We start from the raw sequence: 24,618 nt of genomic DNA, 5'->3' as shown, positions 1-24,618 counted from the left end.
GTCGACATATAACATATAACAGAATGAGATTATTAACTTTTTATTTTGACTTGAGAAATTAATAAAAAATATTCATACACACACAAAGTACGAATTTGGAGAAAAGATTTCGTAAGGAAATTTATTGTAATGCTTATAGAAATGTTACCTTCTGAAATGTTAGACGTCGTGACTAGTGCGCATAACCGTTATAAAATTTCGACTTTTAAATATCCTAATGACTTTTCTCAGGGTTCCAGAACTCAATTCGGGAAATTAGAAGAATTTCATCAAAAATGAAAAAGTGGAAATGAAACTATTAACTCTAATACCTAATTAAATCTAAAATTACTTATCTAAAAATTTTCCATCTTCAAACGAACTTAAAATTTTTAACCAGCCAATACATTTATTTCAACCTAATATTCCTGAGATGAAAAAACACGTTTTTCCTTTATTATTTCTTCCGATTCCATTTTTTTTCTCACTCAATATAGCGGGCATTCTGGAGTTGACCGGACTTTCATTCCAATTTTTTTGGATTTCTAAGCTTTAGAAGTAATTATGTCTAGGCAGGACTGATATTCTCAATCTGTCCATTAGAAATGTTTATCTTAGAAAAGATAAACATATTTAATGGACAGAATGAAAATATCGGTGAAATTTCTATTTCACCGAGATATGGATATCAAGGATAAAAGGATCAAATCCTAAATTGAAGAATAAGATTCAATAGACAATCTCAGAAAGAAGAATTTATTGAAAATTTCAAATGAAAAACTATATACAGTAGAAAAAATTATACAAATATATACAGAAATATTATAAAGACAAATTTAAATTAATTTAACAATTGTTCATATAATTGGTCATAATTTATGGAAGCACTATTTGTTATTAACCAATCTGCCATTGATTCTATCGTTTCATCATTATAGCATTTTTTTGCACGATTTGGTAAGGTGTGGTAGAAATAATGTTTTCTGGGTAGAATAACATTTCCTTGTCTCAAAGACACATCATATTGGTTAAATTTGATTACCGGAAATCCATTTTTCATCTGGAATACCGGAAATTCAAGCATTTTTTTGAAAAGGTATGCCCTTTGCAAACATAAATTCAAATGTTCTTTAGCCAGTTCTTCGCCTTTTCTTCTTTCATCTTCATCCTCAGGGCAATTCACACACAAAATACCCAAATTATTGTCTAGTTGATTATTTTCCTTATTATCGTTCTTCTTGATATTAACAATTTCATTCAATTCTTCAACTGAAAGTTTTCTTATATTGCTAATAAGGTTTTTTAGATTTAATGTTCTTCTCATATTGTTCGAATAATTCTTCAGTTTTGCCAATCTTTTTTTCAATATCACCTTGTTATCCATTTTGTTATATTCCCACTTTTTTCAATATGAAAAAAATATGAAACTATTTTCGTGGCAAATAATCAATGCACAGCCTACTTGATTGAAGTAACTTGAACGTGTGTAAGCACTCTCTACAGGTGGGACCATAGTGCGAGAAAGCATCGAGTAGAATTACAGGAATTCTTCTTCTTCCTCTGTAAGCCTTAACATAACTAAACTAACTGAAGTTATTGCTGAATTGAAATTTGTTTATATACCTTTTCACAAAGGGTCTTCAGAGAAAGTCCATTAAGTACCTATTTATCAATTCTAATGGGTGGTGATTAAAAATTTTTTTCTCAGATGAATGATATGGATTTGAATCATTTTTAATGTTAGCTACAAAATTTCGAGGAAATTTTGAAATTATGATGTGCAACTTACTTTTAGATATTTTGATAAGTTTCATATACACAGCGACGAATTTACCAGCCCGCTGAATATGCTGAAGCCTTGTGCGGTAACTTTTGAAGGTCGACATATAACATATAACAGAATGAGATTATTAACTTTTTATTTTGACTTGAGAAATTAATAAAAAATATTTATACACACACAAAGTACGAATTTGGAGAAAAGATTTCGTAAGGAAATTTATTGTAATGCTTATAGAAATGTTACCTTCTGAAATGTTAGACGTCGAGACTAGTGCGCATAACCGTTATAAAATTTCGACTTTTTAATATCCTAATGACTTTTCTCAGGGTTCCAGAACTCAATTCGGGAAATTAGAAGAATTTCATCAAAAATGAAAAAGTGGAAATGAAACTATTAACTCTAATAACTAATCAAATCTAAAATTACTTATCTAAAAATTTTCCATCTTCAAACGAACTTAAAATTTTTAACCAGCCAATACATTTATTTCAACCTTATATTCCTGAGATGAAAAAAACACGTTTTTCCTTTATTATTTCTTCCGATTCCATTTTTTTTCTCACTCAATATAGCGGGCATTCTGGAGTTGACCGGACTTTCATTCCAATTTTTTTGGATTTCTAAGCATTAGAAGTAATTATGTCTAGGCAGGACTGATATTCTCAATCTGTCCATTAGAAATGTTTATCTTAGAAAAGATAAACATATGTAATGGACAGAATGAAAATATCGGTGAAATTTCTATTTCACCGAGATATGGATATCAAGGATAAAAGGATCAAATCCTAAATTGAAGAATAAGATTCAATAGACAATTTCAGAAAGAAGAATTTATTGAAAATTTCAAATGAAAAACTATATACAGTAGAAAAAATTATACAAATATATACAGAAATATTATAAAGACAAATTTAAATTAATTTAACAATTGTTCATATAATTGGTCATAATTTATGGAAGCACTATTTGTTATTAACCAATCTGCCATTGATTCTATCGTTTCATCATTATAGCATTTTTTTCCACGATTTGGTAAGGTGTGGTAGAAATAATGTTTTCTGGGTAGAATAACATTTCCTTGTCTCAAAGACACATCATATTGGTTAAATTTGATTACCGGAAATCCATTTTTCATCTGGAATACCGGAAATTCAAGCATTTTTTTGAAAAGGTATGCCCTTTGCAAACATAAATCCAAATGTTCTTTAGCCAGTTCTTCGCCTTTTCTTCTTTCATCTTCATCCTCAGGGCAATTCACACACAAAATACCCAAATTATTGTCTAGTTGATTATTTTCCTTATTATCGTTCTTCTTGATATTAACAATTTCATTCAATTCTTCAACTGAAAGTTTTCTTATATTGCTAATAAGGTTTTTGAGATGTAATGTTCTTCTCATATTGTTCGAATAATTCTTCAGTTTTGCCAATCTTTTTTTCAATATCACCTTGTTATCCATTTTGTTATATTCCCACTTTTTTCAATTTAAAAAAAATATGAAACTATTTTCGTGGCAAATAATCAATGCACAGCCTACTTGATTGAAGTAACTTGAACGTGTGTAAGCACTCTCTACAGGTGGGACCATAGTGCGAGAAAGCATCGAGTAGAATCACAGGAATTCTTCTTCTTCCTCTGTAAGCCTTAACATAACTAAACTAACTGAAGTTATTGCTGAATTGAAATTTGTTTATATACCTTTTCACAAAGGGTCTTCAGAGAAAGTCCATTAAGTACCTATTTATCAATTCTAATGGGTGGTGATTAAAAATTTTTTTCTCAGAAGAATGATATGGATTTGAATCATTTTTAATGTTAGCTACAAAATTTCGGGGAAATTTTGAAATTATTATGTGCAACTTACTTTTAGATATTTTGATAAGTTTCATATACACAGCGACGAATTTACCAGCCTGCTGAATATGCTGAAGCCTTGTGCGGTAACTTTTGAAGGTCGACATATAACATATAACAGAATGAGATTATTAACTTTTTATTTTGACTTGAGAAATTAATAAAAAATATTTATACACACACAAAGTACGAATTTGGAGAAAAGATTTCGTAAGGAAATTTATTGTAATGCTTATAGAAATGTTACCTTCTGAAATGTTAGACGTCGTGACTAGTGCGCATAACCGTTATAAAATTTCGACTTTTTAATATCCTAATGACTTTTCTCAGGGTTCCAGAACTCAATTCGGGAAATTAGAAGAATTTCATCAAAAATGAAAAAGTGGAAATGAAACTATTAACTCTAATACCTAATTAAATCTAAAATTACTTATCTAAAAATTTTCCATCTTCAAACGAACTTAAAATTTTTAACCAGCCAATACATTTATTTCAACCTAATATTCCTGAGATGAAAAAAACACGTTTTTCCTTTATTATTTCTTCCGATTCCATTTTTTTTCTCACTCAATATAGCGGGCATTCTGGAGTTGACCGGACTTTCATTCCAATTTTTTTGGATTTCTAAGCATTAGAAGTAATTATGTCTAGGCAGGACTGATATTCTCAATCTGTCCATTAGAAATGTTTATCTTAGAAAAGATAAACATATGTAATGGACAGAATGAAAATATCGGTGAAATTTCTATTTCACCGAGATATGGATATCAAGGATAAAAGGATCAAATCCTAAATTGAAGAATAAGATTCAATAGACAATCTCAGAAAGAAGAATTTATTGAAAATTTCAAATGAAAAACTATATACAGTAGAAAAAATTATACAAATATATACAGAAATATTATAAAGACAAATTTAAATTAATTTAACAATTGTTCATATAATTGGTCATAATTTATGGAAGCACTATTTGTTATTAACCAATCTGCCATTGATTCTATCGTTTCATCATTATAGCATTTTTTTGCACGATTTGGTAAGGTGTGGTAGAAATAATGTTTTCTGGGTAGAATAACATTTCCTTGTCTCAAAGACACATCATATTGGTTAAATTTGATTACCGGAAATCCATTTTTCATCTGGAATACCGGAAATTCAAGCATTTTTTTGAAAAGGTATGCCCTTTGCAAACATAAATCCAAATGTTCTTTAGCCAGTTCTTCGCCTTTTCTTCTTTCATCTTCATCCTCAGGGCAATTCACACACAAAATACCCAAATTATTGTCTAGTTGATTATTTTCCTTATTATCGTTCTTCTTGATATTAACAATTTCATTCAATTCTTCAACTGAAAGTTTTCTTATATTGCTAATAAGGTTTTCGAGATGTAATGTTCTTCTCATATTGTTCGAATAATTCTTCAGTTTTGCCAATCTTTTTTTCAATATCACCTTGTTATCCATTTTGTTATATTCCCACTTTTTTCAATTTAAAAAAAATATGAAACTATTTTCGTGGCAAATAATCACTGCACAGCCTACTTGATTGAAGTAACTTGAACGTGTGTAAGCACTCTCTACAGGTGGGACCATAGTGCGAGAAAGCATCGAGTAGAATCACAGCAATTCTTCTTCTTCCTCTGTAAGCCTTAACATAACTAAACTAACTGAAGTTATTGCTGAATTGAAATTTGTTTATATACCTTTTCACAAAGGGTCTTCAGAGAAAGTCCATTAAGTACCTATTTATCAATTCTAATGGGTGGTGATTACAAATTTTTTTCTCAGAAGAATGATATGGATTTGAATCATTTTTAATGTTAGCTACAAAATTTCGAGGAAATTTTGAAATTATGATGTGCAACTTACTTTTAGATATTTTGATAAGTTTCATATACACAGCGACGAATTTACCAGCCTGCTGAATATGCTGAAGCCTTGTGCGGTAACTTTTGAAGGTCGACATATAACATATAACAGAATGAGATTATTAACTTTTTATTTTGACTTGAGAAATTAATAAAAAATATTTATACACACACAAAGTACGAATTTGGAGAAAAGATTTCGTAAGGAAATTTATTGTAATGCTTATAGAAATGTTACCTTCTGAAATGTTAGACGTCGTGACTAGTGCGCATAACCGTTATAAAATTTCGACTTTTTAATATCCTAATGACTTCTCTCAGGGTTCCAGATTTCAATTCGGGAAATTAGAAGAATTTCATCAAAAATGAAAAAGTGGAAATGAAACTATTAACTCTAATACCTAATTAAATCTAAAATTACTTATCTAAAAATTTTCCATCTTCAAACGAACTTAAAATTTTAACCAGCCAATACATTTATTTCAACCTAATATTCCTGAGATGAAAAAAACACGTTTTTCCTTTATTATTTCTTCCGATTCCATTTTTTTTCTCACTCAATATAGCGGGCATTCTGGAGTTGACCGGACTTTCATTCCAATTTTTTTGGATTTCTAAGCTTTAGAAGTAATTATGTCTAGGCAGGACTGATATTCTCAATCTGTCCATTAGAAATGTTTATCTTAGAAAAGATAAACATATTTAATGGACAGAATGAAAATATCGGTGAAATTTCTATTTCACCGAGATATGGATATCAAGGATAAAAGGATCAAATCCTAAATTGAAGAATAAGATTCAATAGACAATCTCAGAAAGAAGAATTTATTGAAAATTTCAAATGAAAAACTATATACAGTAGAAAAAATTATACAAATATATACAGAAATATTATAAAGACAAATTTAAATTAATTTAACAATTGTTCATATAATTGGTCATAATTTATGGAAGCACTATTTGTTATTAACCAATCTGCCATTGATTCTATCGTTTCATCATTATAGCATTTTTTTGCACGATTTGGTAAGGTGTGGTAGAAATAATGTTTTCTGGGTAGAATAACATTTCCTTGTCTCAAAGACACATCATATTGGTTAAATTTGATTACCGGAAATCCATTTTTCATCTGGAATACCGGAAATTCAAGCATTTTTTTGAAAAGGTATGCCCTTTGCAAACATAAATTCAAATGTTCTTTAGCCAGTTCTTCGCCTTTTCTTCTTTCATCTTCATCCTCAGGGCAATTCACACACAAAATACCCAAATTATTGTCTAGTTGATTATTTTCCTTATTATCGTTCTTCTTGATATTAACAATTTCATTCAATTCTTCAACTGAAAGTTTTCTTATATTGCTAATAAGGTTTTTTAGATTTAATGTTCTTCTCATATTGTTCGAATAATTCTTCAGTTTTGCCAATCTTTTTTTCAATATCACCTTGTTATCCATTTTGTTATATTCCCACTTTTTTCAATATGAAAAAAATATGAAACTATTTTCGTGGCAAATAATCAATGCACAGCCTACTTGATTGAAGTAACTTGAACGTGTGTAAGCACTCTCTACAGGTGGGACCATAGTGCGAGAAAGCATCGAGTAGAATTACAGGAATTCTTCTTCTTCCTCTGTAAGCCTTAACATAACTAAACTAACTGAAGTTATTGCTGAATTGAAATTTGTTTATATACCTTTTCACAAAGGGTCTTCAGAGAAAGTCCATTAAGTACCTATTTATCAATTCTAATGGGTGGTGATTAAAAATTTTTTTCTCAGATGAATGATATGGATTTGAATCATTTTTAATGTTAGCTACAAAATTTCGAGGAAATTTTGAAATTATGATGTGCAACTTACTTTTAGATATTTTGATAAGTTTCATATACACAGCGACGAATTTACCAGCCCGCTGAATATGCTGAAGCCTTGTGCGGTAACTTTTGAAGGTCGACATATAACATATAACAGAATGAGATTATTAACTTTTTATTTTGACTTGAGAAATTAATAAAAAATATTTATACACACACAAAGTACGAATTTGGAGAAAAGATTTCGTAAGGAAATTTATTGTAATGCTTATAGAAATGTTACCTTCTGAAATGTTAGACGTCGAGACTAGTGCGCATAACCGTTATAAAATTTCGACTTTTTAATATCCTAATGACTTTTCTCAGGGTTCCAGAACTCAATTCGGGAAATTAGAAGAATTTCATCAAAAATGAAAAAGTGGAAATGAAACTATTAACTCTAATAACTAATCAAATCTAAAATTACTTATCTAAAAATTTTCCATCTTCAAACGAACTTAAAATTTTTAACCAGCCAATACATTTATTTCAACCTTATATTCCTGAGATGAAAAAAACACGTTTTTCCTTTATTATTTCTTCCGATTCCATTTTTTTTCTCACTCAATATAGCGGGCATTCTGGAGTTGACCGGACTTTCATTCCAATTTTTTTGGATTTCTAAGCATTAGAAGTAATTATGTCTAGGCAGGACCGATATTTTCATTCTGTCCATTACATATGTTTATCTTAGAAAAGATAAACATATGTAATGGACAGAATGAAAATATCGGTGAAATTTCTATTTCACCGAGATATGGATATCAAGGATAAAAGGATCAAATCCTAAATTGAAGAATAAGATTCAATAGACAATTTCAGAAAGAAGAATTTATTGAAAATTTCAAATGAAAAACTATATACAGTAGAAAAAATTATACAAATATATACAGAAATATTATAAAGACAAATTTAAATTAATTTAACAATTGTTCATATAATTGGTCATAATTTATGGAAGCACTATTTGTTATTAACCAATCTGCCATTGATTCTATCGTTTCATCATTATAGCATTTTTTTCCACGATTTGGTAAGGTGTGGTAGAAATAATGTTTTCTGGGTAGAATAACATTTCCTTGTCTCAAAGACACATCATATTGGTTAAATTTGATTACCGGAAATCCATTTTTCATCTGGAATACCGGAAATTCAAGCATTTTTTTGAAAAGGTATGCCCTTTGCAAACATAAATCCAAATGTTCTTTAGCCAGTTCTTCGCCTTTTCTTCTTTCATCTTCATCCTCAGGGCAATTCACACACAAAATACCCAAATTATTGTCTAGTTGATTATTTTCCTTATTATCGTTCTTCTTGATATTAACAATTTCATTCAATTCTTCAACTGAAAGTTTTCTTATATTGCTAATAAGGTTTTTGAGATGTAATGTTCTTCTCATATTGTTCGAATAATTCTTCAGTTTTGCCAATCTTTTTTTCAATATCACCTTGTTATCCATTTTGTTATATTCCCACTTTTTTCAATTTAAAAAAAATATGAAACTATTTTCGTGGCAAATAATCAATGCACAGCCTACTTGATTGAAGTAACTTGAACGTGTGTAAGCACTCTCTACAGGTGGGACCATAGTGCGAGAAAGCATCGAGTAGAATCACAGGAATTCTTCTTCTTCCTCTGTAAGCCTTAACATAACTAAACTAACTGAAGTTATTGCTGAATTGAAATTTGTTTATATACCTTTTCACAAAGGGTCTTCAGAGAAAGTCCATTAAGTACCTATTTATCAATTCTAATGGGTGGTGATTAAAAATTTTTTTCTCAGAAGAATGATATGGATTTGAATCATTTTTAATGTTAGCTACAAAATTTCGGGGAAATTTTGAAATTATGATGTGCAACTTACTTTTAGATATTTTGATAAGTTTCATATACACAGCGACGAATTTACCAGCCTGCTGAATATGCTGAAGCCTTGTGCGGTAACTTTTGAAGGTCGACATATAACATATAACAGAATGAGATTATTAACTTTTTATTTTGACTTGAGAAATTAATAAAAAATATTTATACACACACAAAGTACGAATTTGGAGAAAAGATTTCGTAAGGAAATTTATTGTAATGCTTATAGAAATGTTACCTTCTGAAATGTTAGACGTCGTGACTAGTGCGCATAACCGTTATAAAATTTCGACTTTTTAATATCCTAATGACTTTTCTCAGGGTTCCAGAACTCAATTCGGGAAATTAGAAGAATTTCATCAAAAATGAAAAAGTGGAAATGAAACTATTAACTCTAATACCTAATTAAATCTAAAATTACTTATCTAAAAATTTTCCATCTTCAAACGAACTTAAAATTTTTAACCAGCCAATACATTTATTTCAACCTAATATTCCTGAGATGAAAAAAACACGTTTTTCCTTTATTATTTCTTCCGATTCCATTTTTTTTCTCACTCAATATAGCGGGCATTCTGGAGTTGACCGGACTTTCATTCCAATTTTTTTGGATTTCTAAGCATTAGAAGTAATTATGTCTAGGCAGGACTGATATTCTCAATCTGTCCATTAGAAATGTTTATCTTAGAAAAGATAAACATATGTAATGGACAGAATGAAAATATCGGTGAAATTTCTATTTCACCGAGATATGGATATCAAGGATAAAAGGATCAAATCCTAAATTGAAGAATAAGATTCAATAGACAATCTCAGAAAGAAGAATTTATTGAAAATTTCAAATGAAAAACTATATACAGTAGAAAAAATTATACAAATATATACAGAAATATTATAAAGACAAATTTAAATTAATTTAACAATTGTTCATATAATTGGTCATAATTTATGGAAGCACTATTTGTTATTAACCAATCTGCCATTGATTCTATCGTTTCATCATTATAGCATTTTTTTGCACGATTTGGTAAGGTGTGGTAGAAATAATGTTTTCTGGGTAGAATAACATTTCCTTGTCTCAAAGACACATCATATTGGTTAAATTTGATTACCGGAAATCCATTTTTCATCTGGAATACCGGAAATTCAAGCATTTTTTTGAAAAGGTATGCCCTTTGCAAACATAAATCCAAATGTTCTTTAGCCAGTTCTTCGCCTTTTCTTCTTTCATCTTCATCCTCAGGGCAATTCACACACAAAATACCCAAATTATTGTCTAGTTGATTATTTTCCTTATTATCGTTCTTCTTGATATTAACAATTTCATTCAATTCTTCAACTGAAAGTTTTCTTATATTGCTAATAAGGTTTTCGAGATGTAATGTTCTTCTCATATTGTTCGAATAATTCTTCAGTTTTGCCAATCTTTTTTTCAATATCACCTTGTTATCCATTTTGTTATATTCCCACTTTTTTCAATTTAAAAAAAATATGAAACTATTTTCGTGGCAAATAATCACTGCACAGCCTACTTGATTGAAGTAACTTGAACGTGTGTAAGCACTCTCTACAGGTGGGACCATAGTGCGAGAAAGCATCGAGTAGAATCACAGCAATTCTTCTTCTTCCTCTGTAAGCCTTAACATAACTAAACTAACTGAAGTTATTGCTGAATTGAAATTTGTTTATATACCTTTTCACAAAGGGTCTTCAGAGAAAGTCTATTAAGTACCTATTTATCAATTCTAATGGGTGGTGATTACAAATTTTTTTCTCAGAAGAATGATATGGATTTGAATCATTTTTAATGTTAGCTACAAAATTTCGAGGAAATTTTGAAATTATGATGTGCAACTTACTTTTAGATATTTTGATAAGTTTCATATACACAGCGACGAATTTACCAGCCTGCTGAATATGCTGAAGCCTTGTGCGGTAACTTTTGAAGGTCGACATATAACATATAACAGAATGAGATTATTAACTTTTTATTTTGACTTGAGAAATTAATAAAAAATATTTATACACACACAAAATACGAATTTGGAGAAAAGATTTCGTAAGGAAATTTATTGTAATGCTTATAGAAATGTTACCTTCTGAAATGTTAGACGTCGTGACTAGTGCGCATAACCGTTATAAAATTTCGACTTTTTAATATCCTAATGACTTCTCTCAGGGTTCCAGATTTCAATTCGGGAAATTAGAAGAATTTCATCAAAAATGAAAAAGTGGAAATGAAACTATTAACTCTAATACCTAATTAAATCTAAAATTACTTATCTAAAAATTTTCCATCTTCAAACGAACTTAAAATTTTAACCAGCCAATACATTTATTTCAACCTAATATTCCTGAGATGAAAAAAACACGTTTTTCCTTTATTATTTCTTCCGATTCCATTTTTTTTCTCACTCAATATAGCGGGCATTCTGGAGTTGACCGGACTTTCATTCCAATTTTTTTGGATTTCTAAACATTAGAAGTAATTATGTCTAGGCAGGACTGATATTCTCAATCTGTCCATTAGAAATGTTTATCTTAGAAAAGATAAACATATGTAATGGACAGAATGAAAATATCGGTGAAATTTCTATTTCACCGAGATATGGATATCAAGGATAAAAGGATCAAATCCTAAATTGAAGAATAAGATTCAATAGACAATCTCAGAAAGAAGAATTTATTGAAAATTTCAAATGAAAAACTATATACAGTAGAAAAAATTATACAAATATATACAGAAATATTATAAAGACAAATTTAAATTAATTTAATAATTGTTCATATAATTGGTCATAATTTATGGAAGCACTATTTGTTATTAACCAATCTGCCATTGATTCTATCGTTTCATCATTATAGCATTTTTTTGCACGATTTGGTAAGGTGTGGTAAAAATAATGTTTTCTGGGTAGAATAACATTTCCTTGTCTCAAAGACACATCATATTGGTTAAATTTGATTACCGGAAATCCATTTTTCATCTGGAATACCGGAAATTCAAGCATTTTTTTGAAAAGGTATGCCCTTTGCAAACATAAATCCAAATGTTCTTTAGCCAGTTCTTCGCCTTTTCTTCTTTCATCTTCATCCTCAGGGCAATTCACACACAAAATACCCAAATTATTGTCTAGTTGATTATTTTCCTTATTATCGTTCTTCTTGATATTAACAATTTCATTCAATTCTTCAACTGAAAGTTTTCTTATATTGCTAATAAGGTTTTTGAGATGTAATGTTCTTCTCATATTGTTCGAATAATTCTTCAGTTTTGCCAATCTTTTTTTCAATATCACCTTGTTATCCATTTTGTTATATTCCCACTTTTTTCAATTTAAAAAAAATATGAAACTATTTTCGTGGCAAATAATCAATGCACAGCCTACTTGATTGAAGTAACTTGAACGTGTGTAAGCACTCTCTACAGGTGGGACCATAGTGCGAGAAAGCATCGAGTAGAATCACAGGAATTCTTCTTCTTCCTCTGTAAGCCTCAACATAACTAAACTAACTGAAGTTATTGCTGAATTGAAATTTGTTTATATACCTTTTCACAAAGGGTCTTCAGAGAAAGTCCATTAAGTACCTATTTATCAATTCTAATGGGTGGTGATTAAAAATTTTTTTCTCAGAAGAATGATATGGATTTGAATCATTTTTAATGTTAGCTACAAAATTTCGAGGAAATTTTGAAATAATGATGTGCAACTCACTTTTAGATATTTTGATAAGTTTCATATACACAGCGACGAATTTACCAGACTGTGAATATGCTGAAGCCTTGTGCGGTAACTTTTGAAGGTCGACATATAACATATAACAGAATGAGATTATTAACTTTTTATTTTCTTCTTCTTCTTCTTCTTAATTTAAGCCTAGGGCTTGTATACTTTTTATTTTGACTTGAGAAATTAATAAAAAATATTTATACACACACAAATTCGAATTTGGAGAAAAGATTTCGTAAGGAAATTTATTGTAATGCTTATAGAAATGTTACCTTCTGAAATGTTAGACGTCGTGACTAGTGCGCATAACCGTTATAAAATTTCGACTTTTTAATATCCTAATGACTTTTCTCAGGGTTCCAGAACTCAATTCGGGAAATTAGAAGAATTTCATCCAAAATGAAAAAGTGGAAATGAAACTATTAACTCTAATACCTAATTAAATCTAAAATTACTTATCTAAAAATTTTCCATCTTCAAACGAACTTGAAATTTTTAACCAGCCAATACATTTATTTCAACCTAATATTCCTGAGATGAAAAAAACACGTTTTTCCTTTATTATTTCTTCCGATTCCATTTTTTTTCTCACTCAATATAGCGGGCATTCTGGAGTTGACCGGACTTTCATTCCAATTTTTTTGGATTTCTAAGCATTAGAAGTAATTATGTCTAGGCAGGACTGATATTCTCAATCTGTCCATTAGAAATGTTTATCTTAGAAAAGATAAACATATGTAATGGACAGAATGAAAATATCGGTGAAATTTCTATTTCACCGAGATATGGATATCAAGGATAAAAGGATCAAATCCTAAATTGAAGAATAAGATTCAATAGACAATTTCAGAAAGAAGAATTTATTGAAAATTTCAAATGAAAAACTATATACAGTAGAAAAAATTATACAAATATATACAGAAATATTATAAAGACAAATTTGAATTAATTTAACAATTGTTCATATAATTGGTCATAATTTATGGAAGCACTATTTGTTATTAACCAATCTGCCATTGATTCTATCGTTTCATCATTATAGCATTTTTTTGCACGATTTGGTAAGGTGTGGTAGAAATAATGTTTTCTGGGTAGAATAACATTTCCTTGTCTCAAAGACACATCATATTGGTTAAATTTGATTACCGGAAATCCATTTTTCATCTGGAATACCGGAAATTCAAGCATTTTTTTGAAAAGGTATGCCCTTTGCAAACATAAATTCAAATGTTCTTTAGCCAGTTCTTCGCCTTTTCTTCTTTCATCTTCATCCTCAGGGCAATTCACACACAAAATACCCAAATTATTGTCTAGTTGATTATTTTCCTTATTATCGTTCTTCTTGATATTAACAATTTCATTCAATTCTTCAACTGAAAGTTTTCTTATATTGCTAATAAGGTTTTTGAGATGTAATGTTCTTCTCATATTGTTCGAATAATTCTTCAGTTTTGCCAATCTTTTTTTCAATATCACCTTGTTATCCATTTTGTTATATTCCCACTTTTTTCAATTTAAAAAAAATATGAAACTATTTTCGTGGCAAATAATCAATGCACAGCCTACTTGATTGAAGTAACTTGAACGTGTGTAAGCACTCTCTACAGGTGGGACCATAGTGCGAGAAAGCATCGAGTAGAATCACAGGAATTCTTGTTCTTCCTCTGTAAGCCTTAACATAACTAAACTAACTGAAGTTATTGCTGAATTGAAATTTGTTTATATACCTTTTCACAAAGGGTCTTCAGAGAAAGTCCATTAAGTACCTATTTATCAATTCTAATGGGTGGTGATTAAAAATTTTTTTCTCAGAAGAATCATATGGATTTGAATCATTTTTAATGTTAGCTACAAAATTTCGAGGAAATTTTGAAATTATGATGTGCAACTCACTTTTAGATATTTTGATAAGTTTCATATACACAGCGACGAATTTATCAGCCTGCTGAATATGCTGAAGCCTTGTGCGGTAATTTTTGAAGGTCGACATATAACATATAACAGAATGAGATTATTAACTTTTTATTTTGACTTGAGAAATTAATAAAAAATATTTATACACACACAAAGTACGAATTTGGAGAAAAGATTTCGTAAGGAAATTTATTGTAATGCTTATAGAAATGTTACCTTCTGAAATGTTAGACGTCGTGACTAGTGCGCATAACCGTTATAAAATTTCGACTTTTTAATATCCTAATGACTTTTCTCTGGGTTCCAGAACTCAATTCGGGAAATTAGAAGAATTTCATCAAAAATGAAAAAGTGGAAATGAAACTATTAACTCTAATACCTAATTAAATCTAAAATTACTTATCTAAAAATTTTCCATCTTCAAACGAACTTAAAATTTTCAACCAGCCAATACATTTATTTCAACCTAATATTCCTGAGATGAAAAAAACACGTTTTTCTTTTATTATTTCTTCCGATTCCATTTTTTTTCTCACTCAATATAGCGGGCATTCTGGAGTTGACCGGACTTTCATTCCAATTTTTTTGGATTTCTAAGCATTAGAAGTAATTATGTCTAGGCAGGACTGATATTCTCAATCTGTCCATTAGAAATGTTTATCTTAGAAAAGATAAACATATGTAATGGACAGAATGAAAATATCGGTGAAATTTCTATTTCACCGAGATATGGATATCAAGGATAAAAGGATCAAATCCTAAATTGAAGAATAAGATTCAATAGACAATTTCAGAAAGAAGAATTTATTGAAAATTTCAAATGAAAAACTATATACAGTAGAAAAAATTATACAAATATATAATTACAGGATTCCATCCCGTTCTGATCAATTGACGTAATATTGTATTGTTCATTTAGATTCACATATCAGTGTGCTGCATTTTGCTTACACCAGCATAATGCAGGTGGTTCGACACGTGGCGTCAATTAAGATAAGAAAATATAATGTTATAAATAGGAGACAATATGTTATTGTCAGTCAGTCAGTCAGATAGTCAGTCAGATAGTCAGTCAGATAGATAATCAGCTTTAGAATCATCTTAGATTCATCCTATTGTTCATTTCCATATTTCCTTGTAAATAAATTCGTTTTTTAAAAACGTGGTTTTCTCAACGAAAAACATAATTGGCGACGAGGATGGGATCTCTTTAAATATTTCGGAAATAATAGCGCGACGGGAATCTCGCGACGTATTATCTGAAATATTGTGCCGGTCGTAGAAGTGAAAAACAAAAACTTTCTTTCGACTATCAGTTTCAACTGTTAAGGTGAGAAGCAACCCCTAAGAAGAAAACCAGAGGCTCGATCACTGGAGTAGCGCCCAGGACAGTTTCAACTTCAAACAAAGAATATCAACGAGGTGAGCAATCCTTTCTAACTGACTCCCAGTTTACCTATTCTGGCCCAAAAATAGTCAACCTTTTCCCAAGTTTTGAGCGTAAAACTTGTATAAAAGTTTTTTCTAGGTTTCTTATAAAAAACCGATCACAAAGTTTTTCCTAGGTTTCTTATCATAAAAAACCGATCACAAAGTTTTTCCTAGGTTTCTTATTATAAAAACCGATCATTAAAATTATCAATATTACTTCTTTTAAACAGTTCCACGGTAAGAAAGAAAAGAAAGTAGCTAGAGTTAAAATGGATTTATCAACTGCAGAAAAGTTTGGATCACTCCTTCCTAAATTTTCAGGAATGGAGAACGAACTCCATTCTTTTATAAAAAACGTAGAAAGTTATTTAAGTATGTTCAGTAACGAAAATGAACTTATTAAAAAATACTGTTTAGCTTTAGTTAAATCAAAATTAGTCGGTAGAGCACTTGCTGAAGTTTCTACCTCAGATATCCCCGATAATTGGGATCATCTGAAAAGATTTTTGAATAATAAATTTGGCGATCAAATCAATTTAGATGTGTTGATTCACCAATTACAATTCTTAGAAAAGAAATCAGATATGATTAGCTTTATAGATGAAATAATTTCGATGAAAATAAGAATTAACTACAGAATAGATGCTGACACGATGCCAGCTCAAGAAAAACAATTGTATAAGACTAATATATTGAAAATTTGTAAAACGGTGTTAATTTCAAATGCACCAACGGAACTTAGAACTTATTTAATCGCGAATAATGCCTTAACGTTTGACCAAACCATAAATGCAATCAAAGATTATTTGTCAAACATGGAGCAATATGATTTATTAGATAAAAGTAGAAAACATAATTTTCAATCGCGAAGGACGAAAAATAATTTTCAAAATAATAATAATAATAAAAGAAACTATATTCCAAATAATTATAGAAATTTTTACTCAAATAATAGTTACGGAAATAATTATAATCCTAACTCCGTTCCTAACTTTCCTTCACAACCTATTCAGTACACTCAGAGACCAGTAAATAATAATTATTACCCTACAAACAAACAAGTATTCGGATATCCAAAGACGGAACGATATAATACTAATACTAATGTTTTTAAACCAAATCCCAACCAAAGAATTAATACACCACCAGAAAAAATGTCAGTGCAAACAAGAGTTTACCCCCAAAAACGTCCAAATTATTCGACGCAATTCCCAACAAATCCAAATAAGAAATTTTATTCCAATGAACAAGCTCCCAATTATACATTTGAGGAATTAACCCAATTAGATTCGAGTCAGAATAAAAAGAATTATTATGAACAAAATGATAGAGGTCGTTGGAAAACCTCGAATTCAAATAAATCAAAACAATTTCCCACGAAATTCGTAATTGGCGACGCTTCGACTTCAAAAAATTTTGAGGAACGAAATTTTTGCGAACTAGCCTCGGGAAACGAATCGACTTAAATAATAGTATTGATCATTCAAATCAACTTCCCTATATCGAATTTAATTATCCTAAATGTAAACTTTTGATTGACAGTGGATGTTCAGTTTGTTTAATAGACCCCAAATTTGCGTATAATAATTGCCCAAATAATATTTATCAAGAAAAAACCACTTTAACCGCGTGTATGAGACAAAACACTTCAAATGAAAAAGTGTTATTGCCTTTATTTTCTGAATTTAACGTAGAAGATACTCATCCATTTGTACTTTATAAATTTCATAGAAATTATGATGGCTTAATAGGAGCAGATTTTTTGAACAAGTATGGAATCAATTTGAACTTTCAAGATCAAATTTTAGAGAATGAATTTTGCAACATTCCTTTCAAATACCAACAAGTATGTCAAAATCCAACGAAAATCCCAGTGGATCTTTCTCATTTAGAATCAAAAATAAGTAATCAACTTATGAAAATTTTACAAACAAACGAAAATGTATTACAATTACCCAATCAACCTTTATCTTTTTCTAGTAGAATCAAACATAAGATTCGAACAACCGATGATGTTCCGGTTCATTGTAAAATTTATAGATATCCCGAAGTACACAGGGAAGAAGTCAAAAAACAAATAAAAGATTTATTAGTTAAAAATATTATTCGACCAAGTATTTCCCCCTGGTCTTTCCCAGTAGTTATAGTCCCAAAGAAAGAGGACCTATCAGGAAAAGTAAAATGGCGAATGGCCATCGATTATAGAAAACTGAATGATAAAACAATTGATGATAAATATCCTTTACCCCAAATTGATAGTATCCTAGATAAATTAGGATATAAAAAGTATTTTACGACACTTGACCTTGCCTCAGGCTTTCATCAAATCGAAATGGACGAAGAATCAATAGAAAAAACGGCTTTTACTGTAGATAATGGACATTACGAATTTTTAAGAATGCCATTTGGTTTAAAAAATGCGCCTGCTACATTTCAGCGATTGATGAATAATACTTTGAAAGATTATATAGGAAAAATTTGTCATATTTATATGGATGACATAATTATTTTTTCAGAAACAGTAGAACAGCATTTGGCTGATATTCATACTATATTGGAAACACTTATGAAAGATGATATGAAAATTCAATTAGATAAATGTCATTTCTTTAAAACAGAAATCGAATTTTTAGGTCACATTATAACTCCAGAAGGAATAAAACCTAATCCAAAAAAATTAGAAGCAGTAACTAAATTTCCAATTCCTAAAACACCGAAAGAAATCAAATCTTTCCTTGGTTTAGTAGGATATTATAGAAAATTCATTCCTAATTTTGCAAAGATAGCAAAACCTTTAAGTGCGTGTTTAAAAAAAGAAGCGAAAATTAATATTGATGATATAAAATATGTAGAAGCTTTTCAGGTTCTGAAACGTAACCTTTTAAACCATCCAATCCTATGTTATCCTGATTTTAATAAACCTTTCGTGCTTACGACAGATGCATCCGGATATGCAATCGGTTCAGTTCTTTCTCAAGGTACTCCGCCAGGTGATTTACCTGTAGCGTATGCTAGTCGTACTCTCAGCCAATCGGAAATAAAATATAGCACCATAGAAAAGGAGCTTTTGGCTATTTTATTCAGTTGCAAATTTTTTAGACCCTATTTGTACGGAAGAAAATTTATAATTTATACGGATCATAAACCATTAACTTGGTTATTTTCATTAAAAGAACCAAATTCTCGCCTTATGCGATGGCGAATTAAATTAGAGGAATTTGACTATGAAATTAGATATAGAAAAGGTTCAATGAATAATGCAGATGCATTGAGCAGAATTGTTATAGAAAATGAAATTAATTTTGAAAATTTTATAAAGCTGAATGAAATAAATGAAATAACGGATTCTCCAAATGTAAAAGAGAAAGAAGGTAATTTATTTAAAGCCCCTAAAAATTATGCATTAGCGCATTGTGTTTCTAAAGACTTCCACATGAGTCGAGGTATAGCCGTCTGTTTTAAAAATAAATACGGAAATATTGAAAAACTGAAATCGCAAAATAAAATGGTAGGTCAAGTTGCCAAGATTCGAAAAGATAATAGAAATATTTATTATTTAATAACGAAAGAAAATTACTATGATAAACCTACGTACGAAAACGTATTTAAATCTCTAATGGAACTGAGAGAAATTTGTGAAATGAATAATGAAAAATATTTAGCAATACCACGTATAAGTAGCGGATTAGACCGATTGAAATGGTCCACAATTTTTAATATGATAAAATATATTTTTCTGAATTTGAATATGAAAATTACTATATTCTATTTACCAAATAAGAATGGTAATGAAATAAATCAAATCGAAGCATCAAATATGCAAATGAACGATTTGAACGAAATCGAAGAAATAAATAATGGTATTGAAGATGACTTAGTGTCAATAATTAATCAAGTTACTGACGAAGAACTTGATGAATGCTTGGAATTACTAAATGCAGGTGAATGCGAAAATGATGATTCCAATGAAAATGAAGATGAAAATATAATTGATTTCGAAACTTCAAACGTGATTATACACGATGATGTAACCATTCACAGTAGTATAGAAAACCCTATCTTTGAAATACCTTATACGGAGAGAAGTATAAACTCCGCGAATTTGCAGGTCATATTTAAAAAAGCATCGAATTATGATGTTACGAAAATTAAATTGTTCGGAGAAAAATTAAGATTTCTTGTATCAGTAAATTCTGTCGAAACAGATTTATGTAGATTTATTCGAGAATATCTACGTCCAAAAAGTCCTTATACAATATACTTCAAATCATTAGAATTAGAAAAACCTCTTATACGAATTTTGCAAGAGAAATTCGATTATAAGAGCCTTGATTTGAAAATATCGAGAACATTAGTAGAAGATGTTGAAGACAAGGAGGAACAACTCCTTAGAATGAAACAATTCCATGAAACCAAAACTTTACATCGTGGATTACGCGAAAATTTATTAAGTTTGAAAAGAAAGTATTATTGGCCGAATATGAGTAAAGATATTCAGAATTATATAAATACATGTGAAATTTGTCAAAAATCTAAATATGAAAGAACTCCAGTTCAACTTCAATTTAAACCAAATCCCGTCGGTACAAAACCTTTTACTCATGTCTACTGTGACACGATTAAATTTAATCAAACGAATTGTTTAAGCGTGATAGATTCTTTTTCCAGATTTGGACAATGCTATCCTTTGTTACAAAAGACAGGATCAGAAATTATGGACAAATTATTAATTTATTTTAGTCATTATGGAATCCCTAACAAAATTACTTGTGATAATGGGATCGAATTTAAAAATAAAGTAATACAAGATTTTTGCGAAGTCCATAAAATCGAAATACATTATATCACGAATTATAACCCAAATTCAAATGCGTTAGTTGAAAGATTTCATTCTACTCTCATAGAACAATTGAGAACAATTGGAAATAAAAATTTGACTTTTCAAAATAAATTAGCTCAAGCCTTATTAAGTTATAATAATTCAAATCATTCGAGTCTAGAGATGACTCCAATGCAAATCATCAAAGCCGACTTAAATTATTCTTTACCCATTGAAAGAACTCATAATGAACAAAATCAAAATTATGTTGAAAATTACTTAGAAAATTTCAACGATATTTCAAAACATTTAGAAAAACGACAAGAGAAAAACTTGGCCCGTTTAGAAAAAACAAATAAGAAAAGATCTGCTGATCGTCCCTTAAATGAAAATCCAACGTATATTAAAAATCCGAAAACAAGAAAACTCGACCCAGCGTTCAAAAGAATCGATGCAAGTGAAATAGACTCACATCGTATTCAAGATTCGAAAAATAAACATATTTATCATAAGAAAATTATGAAGCAACGAAAGAAGTAACTTTCAAATTTTATTTTCAGATTCAACATGGATCACCATTCATTTACATTGATAATTATAATTTTAATGATAAAAGTAACGAAGATAATTAATTCACTAGAAATTATTCCAATTGAAAATAATGTATTGCCGATTCAATTAGGAAAAGCTTACATAACAAAAAAGAATTTACAACTAATTTATCATATTGATTTAAATAAAATAGAAAATGTAATTTTGGCATATCAGAAAGAAATAGATAAATTTAAGAAGGAACCATTAGGTTTTTCGCAGACTGCAAACTATAGATATTTGCAAGAGTCTAATAAAATAAATATTGAATCGTTCGAAGAAATAGTTAATGACAAAATACGGACTAAGAGAGGATTGATTAATTTAGGAGGCAAAATCTCAAAAATACTCTTTGGAACCTTAGATTCTGACGATGAAGAATTATACAGAAATTATTTTAATAGTATAAAGAAAAATGAGGAAACCCTCATAAGGAATCAAAAGAAGATCGCTACTGTAGTTAATGACTTGAAAAACAAATATATTGATAAATTTCAGAAAATGCATGATAATCTTGAATTATTAAAAATTGTACCAGCACTCGAAGAAGTTCAGCAAATGCATCTTATGACTTTTGAACTCAAAGACATTAAAAATACTTTGGATGAAATTCAAACTGCAATTAGTTTTGCTAGGTTACATTTGTTGCATGAATCCATTTTACCCTATTCAAAGTTTTTAGAAGTAATCAAAAATTCAAGTATCATTCCCTTACATCATATAAAAGACTATTATCAATTATGCCATACTAAGGTAATTTTCAAAAATAAAATTTTACTATTTCTTATATCTATTCCAACCATTTATGAAAAGGGATACGAATTATACAAGTTTTACTTTCTTTCCCAAAATAATGAATCCCTTTCCTTAACCGACTCCTACATGCTCTCACAAGAAGAAGAATTACTATGGAGTACGAGTCAATGTCACCCAGTTGAAGAAGACTTCCTTTGCGATCAAGATCTACTATCCAAGCCTCCAGAATGCAACAGAAATTTGTTGAAAAATCACAAAGAAAATTGTTCAAGAATTGTATCAGTCCCACAAGCTAACTTGAAACTTCTAGAAGATGGAAATATCCTCTCAATCAAAAATGAAAAAGTCCAAGAGAAATGCCCACAGCAAACAAAACATTATTTCATACCCCCAACGGCAATCCTTCGTTCAAGATGTGTTGTAGGAAACACACAAAAGGAAATTTTTCCCATTTCAACGATTATGGAAGAAAAATACATTGTCCTGCCCAAGATGGCTCATCCAATGAAGAACCAGCCCAGTTCGAACTTCAAGAAAGAAGACATCCCTGACATCCAGTTGGAAGACCTAGAAGAATGGCACATCCAACCAGGATATTCATTAATTTTTATTCTTATGTTTATAATAATATTGATTTTGATATTTTTTCTTATTTTTAAATATTTGAAAAATAATAGACTTGCTAAAGTCACACCTATTAAAGGTGATAACTTTAACTTAGGTGGGGAGGAATTACAGGATTCCATCCCGTTCTGATCAATTGACGTAATATTGTATTGTTCATTTAGATTCACATATCAGTGTGCTGCATTTTGCTTACACCAGCATAATGCAGGTGGTTCGACACGTGGCGTCAATTAAGATAAGAAAATATAATGTTATAAATAGGAGACAATATGTTATTGTCAGTCAGTCAGTCAGATAGTCAGTCAGATAGTCAGTCAGATAGATAATCAGCTTTAGAATCATCTTAGATTCATCCTATTGTTCATTTCCATATTTCCTTGTAAATAAATTCGTTTTTTAAAAACGTGGTTTTCTCAACGAAAAACATAATTATATACAGAAATATTAAAAAGACAAATTCAAATTAATTTAACAATTGTTCATATAATTGGTCATAATTTATGGAAGCACTATTTGTTATTAACCAATCTGCCATTGATTCTATCGTTTCATCATTATAGCATTTTTTTGCACGATTTGGTAAGGTGTGGTAGAAATAATGTTTTCTGGGTAGAATAACATTTCCTTGTCTCAAAGACACATCATATTGGTTAAATTTGATTACCGGAAATCCATTTTTCATCTGGAATACCGGAAATTCAAGCATTTTTTTGAAAAGGTATGCCCTTTGCAAACATAAATCCAAATGTTGTTTAGCCAGTTCTTCGCCTTTTCTTCTTTCATCTTCATCCTCAGGGCAATTCACACACAAAATACCCAAATTATTGTCTAGTTGATCATTTTCCTTATTATCGTTCTTCTTGATATTAACAATTTCATTCAATTCTTCAACTGAAAGTTTTCTTATATTGCTAATAAGGTTTTTGAGATGTAATGTTCTTCTCATATTGTTCGAATAATTCTTCAGTTTTGCCAATCTTTTTTTCAATATCACCTTGTTATCCATTTTGTTATATTCCCACTTTTTTCAATTTAAAAAAAATAAGAAACTATTTTCGTGGCAAATAATCAATGCACAGCCTACTTGATTGAAGTAACTTGAACGTGTGTAAGCACTCTCTACAGGTGGGACCATAGTGCGAGAAAGCATCGAGTAGAATCACAGGAATTCTTCTTCTTCCTCTGTAAGCCTTAACATAACTAAACTAACTGAAGTTATTGCTGAATTGAAATTTGTTTATATACCTTTTCACAAAGGGTCTTCAGAGAAAGTCAATTAAGTACCTATTTATCAATTCTAATGGGTGGTGATTACAAATTTTTTTCTCAGAAGAATGATATGGATTTGAATCATTTTTAATGTTAGCTACAAAATTTCGAGGAAATTTTGAAATTATGATGTGCAACTTACTTTTAGATATTTTGATAAGTTTCATATACACAGCGACGAATTTACCAGCCTGCTGAATATGCTGAAGCCTTGTGCGGTAACTTTTGAAGGTCGACATATAACATATAACAGAATGAGATTATTAACTTTTTATTTTGACT

The 24,618-nt window shown here is 29.8% G+C and overlaps 1 protein-coding gene across 1 annotated transcript; it reads left to right on the top strand.

Annotated features, from left to right (window-relative positions):
- The first annotated feature begins 15,931 nt into the window (after positions 1-15,931).
- Positions 15,932-18,539, top strand: LOC123677852 (kinesin-related protein 10-like). The gene is made up of 2 exons (XM_045614582.1): positions 15,932-16,408; positions 16,449-18,539. Exon 2 carries the CDS (start codon positions 16,544-16,546, stop codon positions 17,738-17,740), a length of 1,197 nt encoding a protein of 398 aa, XP_045470538.1. The 5' UTR covers positions 15,932-16,408; positions 16,449-16,543; the 3' UTR covers positions 17,741-18,539.
- Positions 18,540-24,618: the final 6,079 nt, after the last annotated feature.

Source organism: Harmonia axyridis, chromosome 4 (assembly GCF_914767665.1).
Source record: "Harmonia axyridis chromosome 4, icHarAxyr1.1, whole genome shotgun sequence".
Taxonomy (NCBI): Eukaryota; Metazoa; Arthropoda; class Insecta; order Coleoptera; family Coccinellidae; genus Harmonia; species Harmonia axyridis.
This window is presented reverse-complemented; position numbering and strand designations above follow the sequence as displayed.

Coding starts and splice junctions, on each gene's coding strand:
- LOC123677852 (XM_045614582.1), top strand. CDS start 16,544: ATGGATTTATCAACTGCAGAAAAGTTTGGATCACTCCTTCCTAAATTT.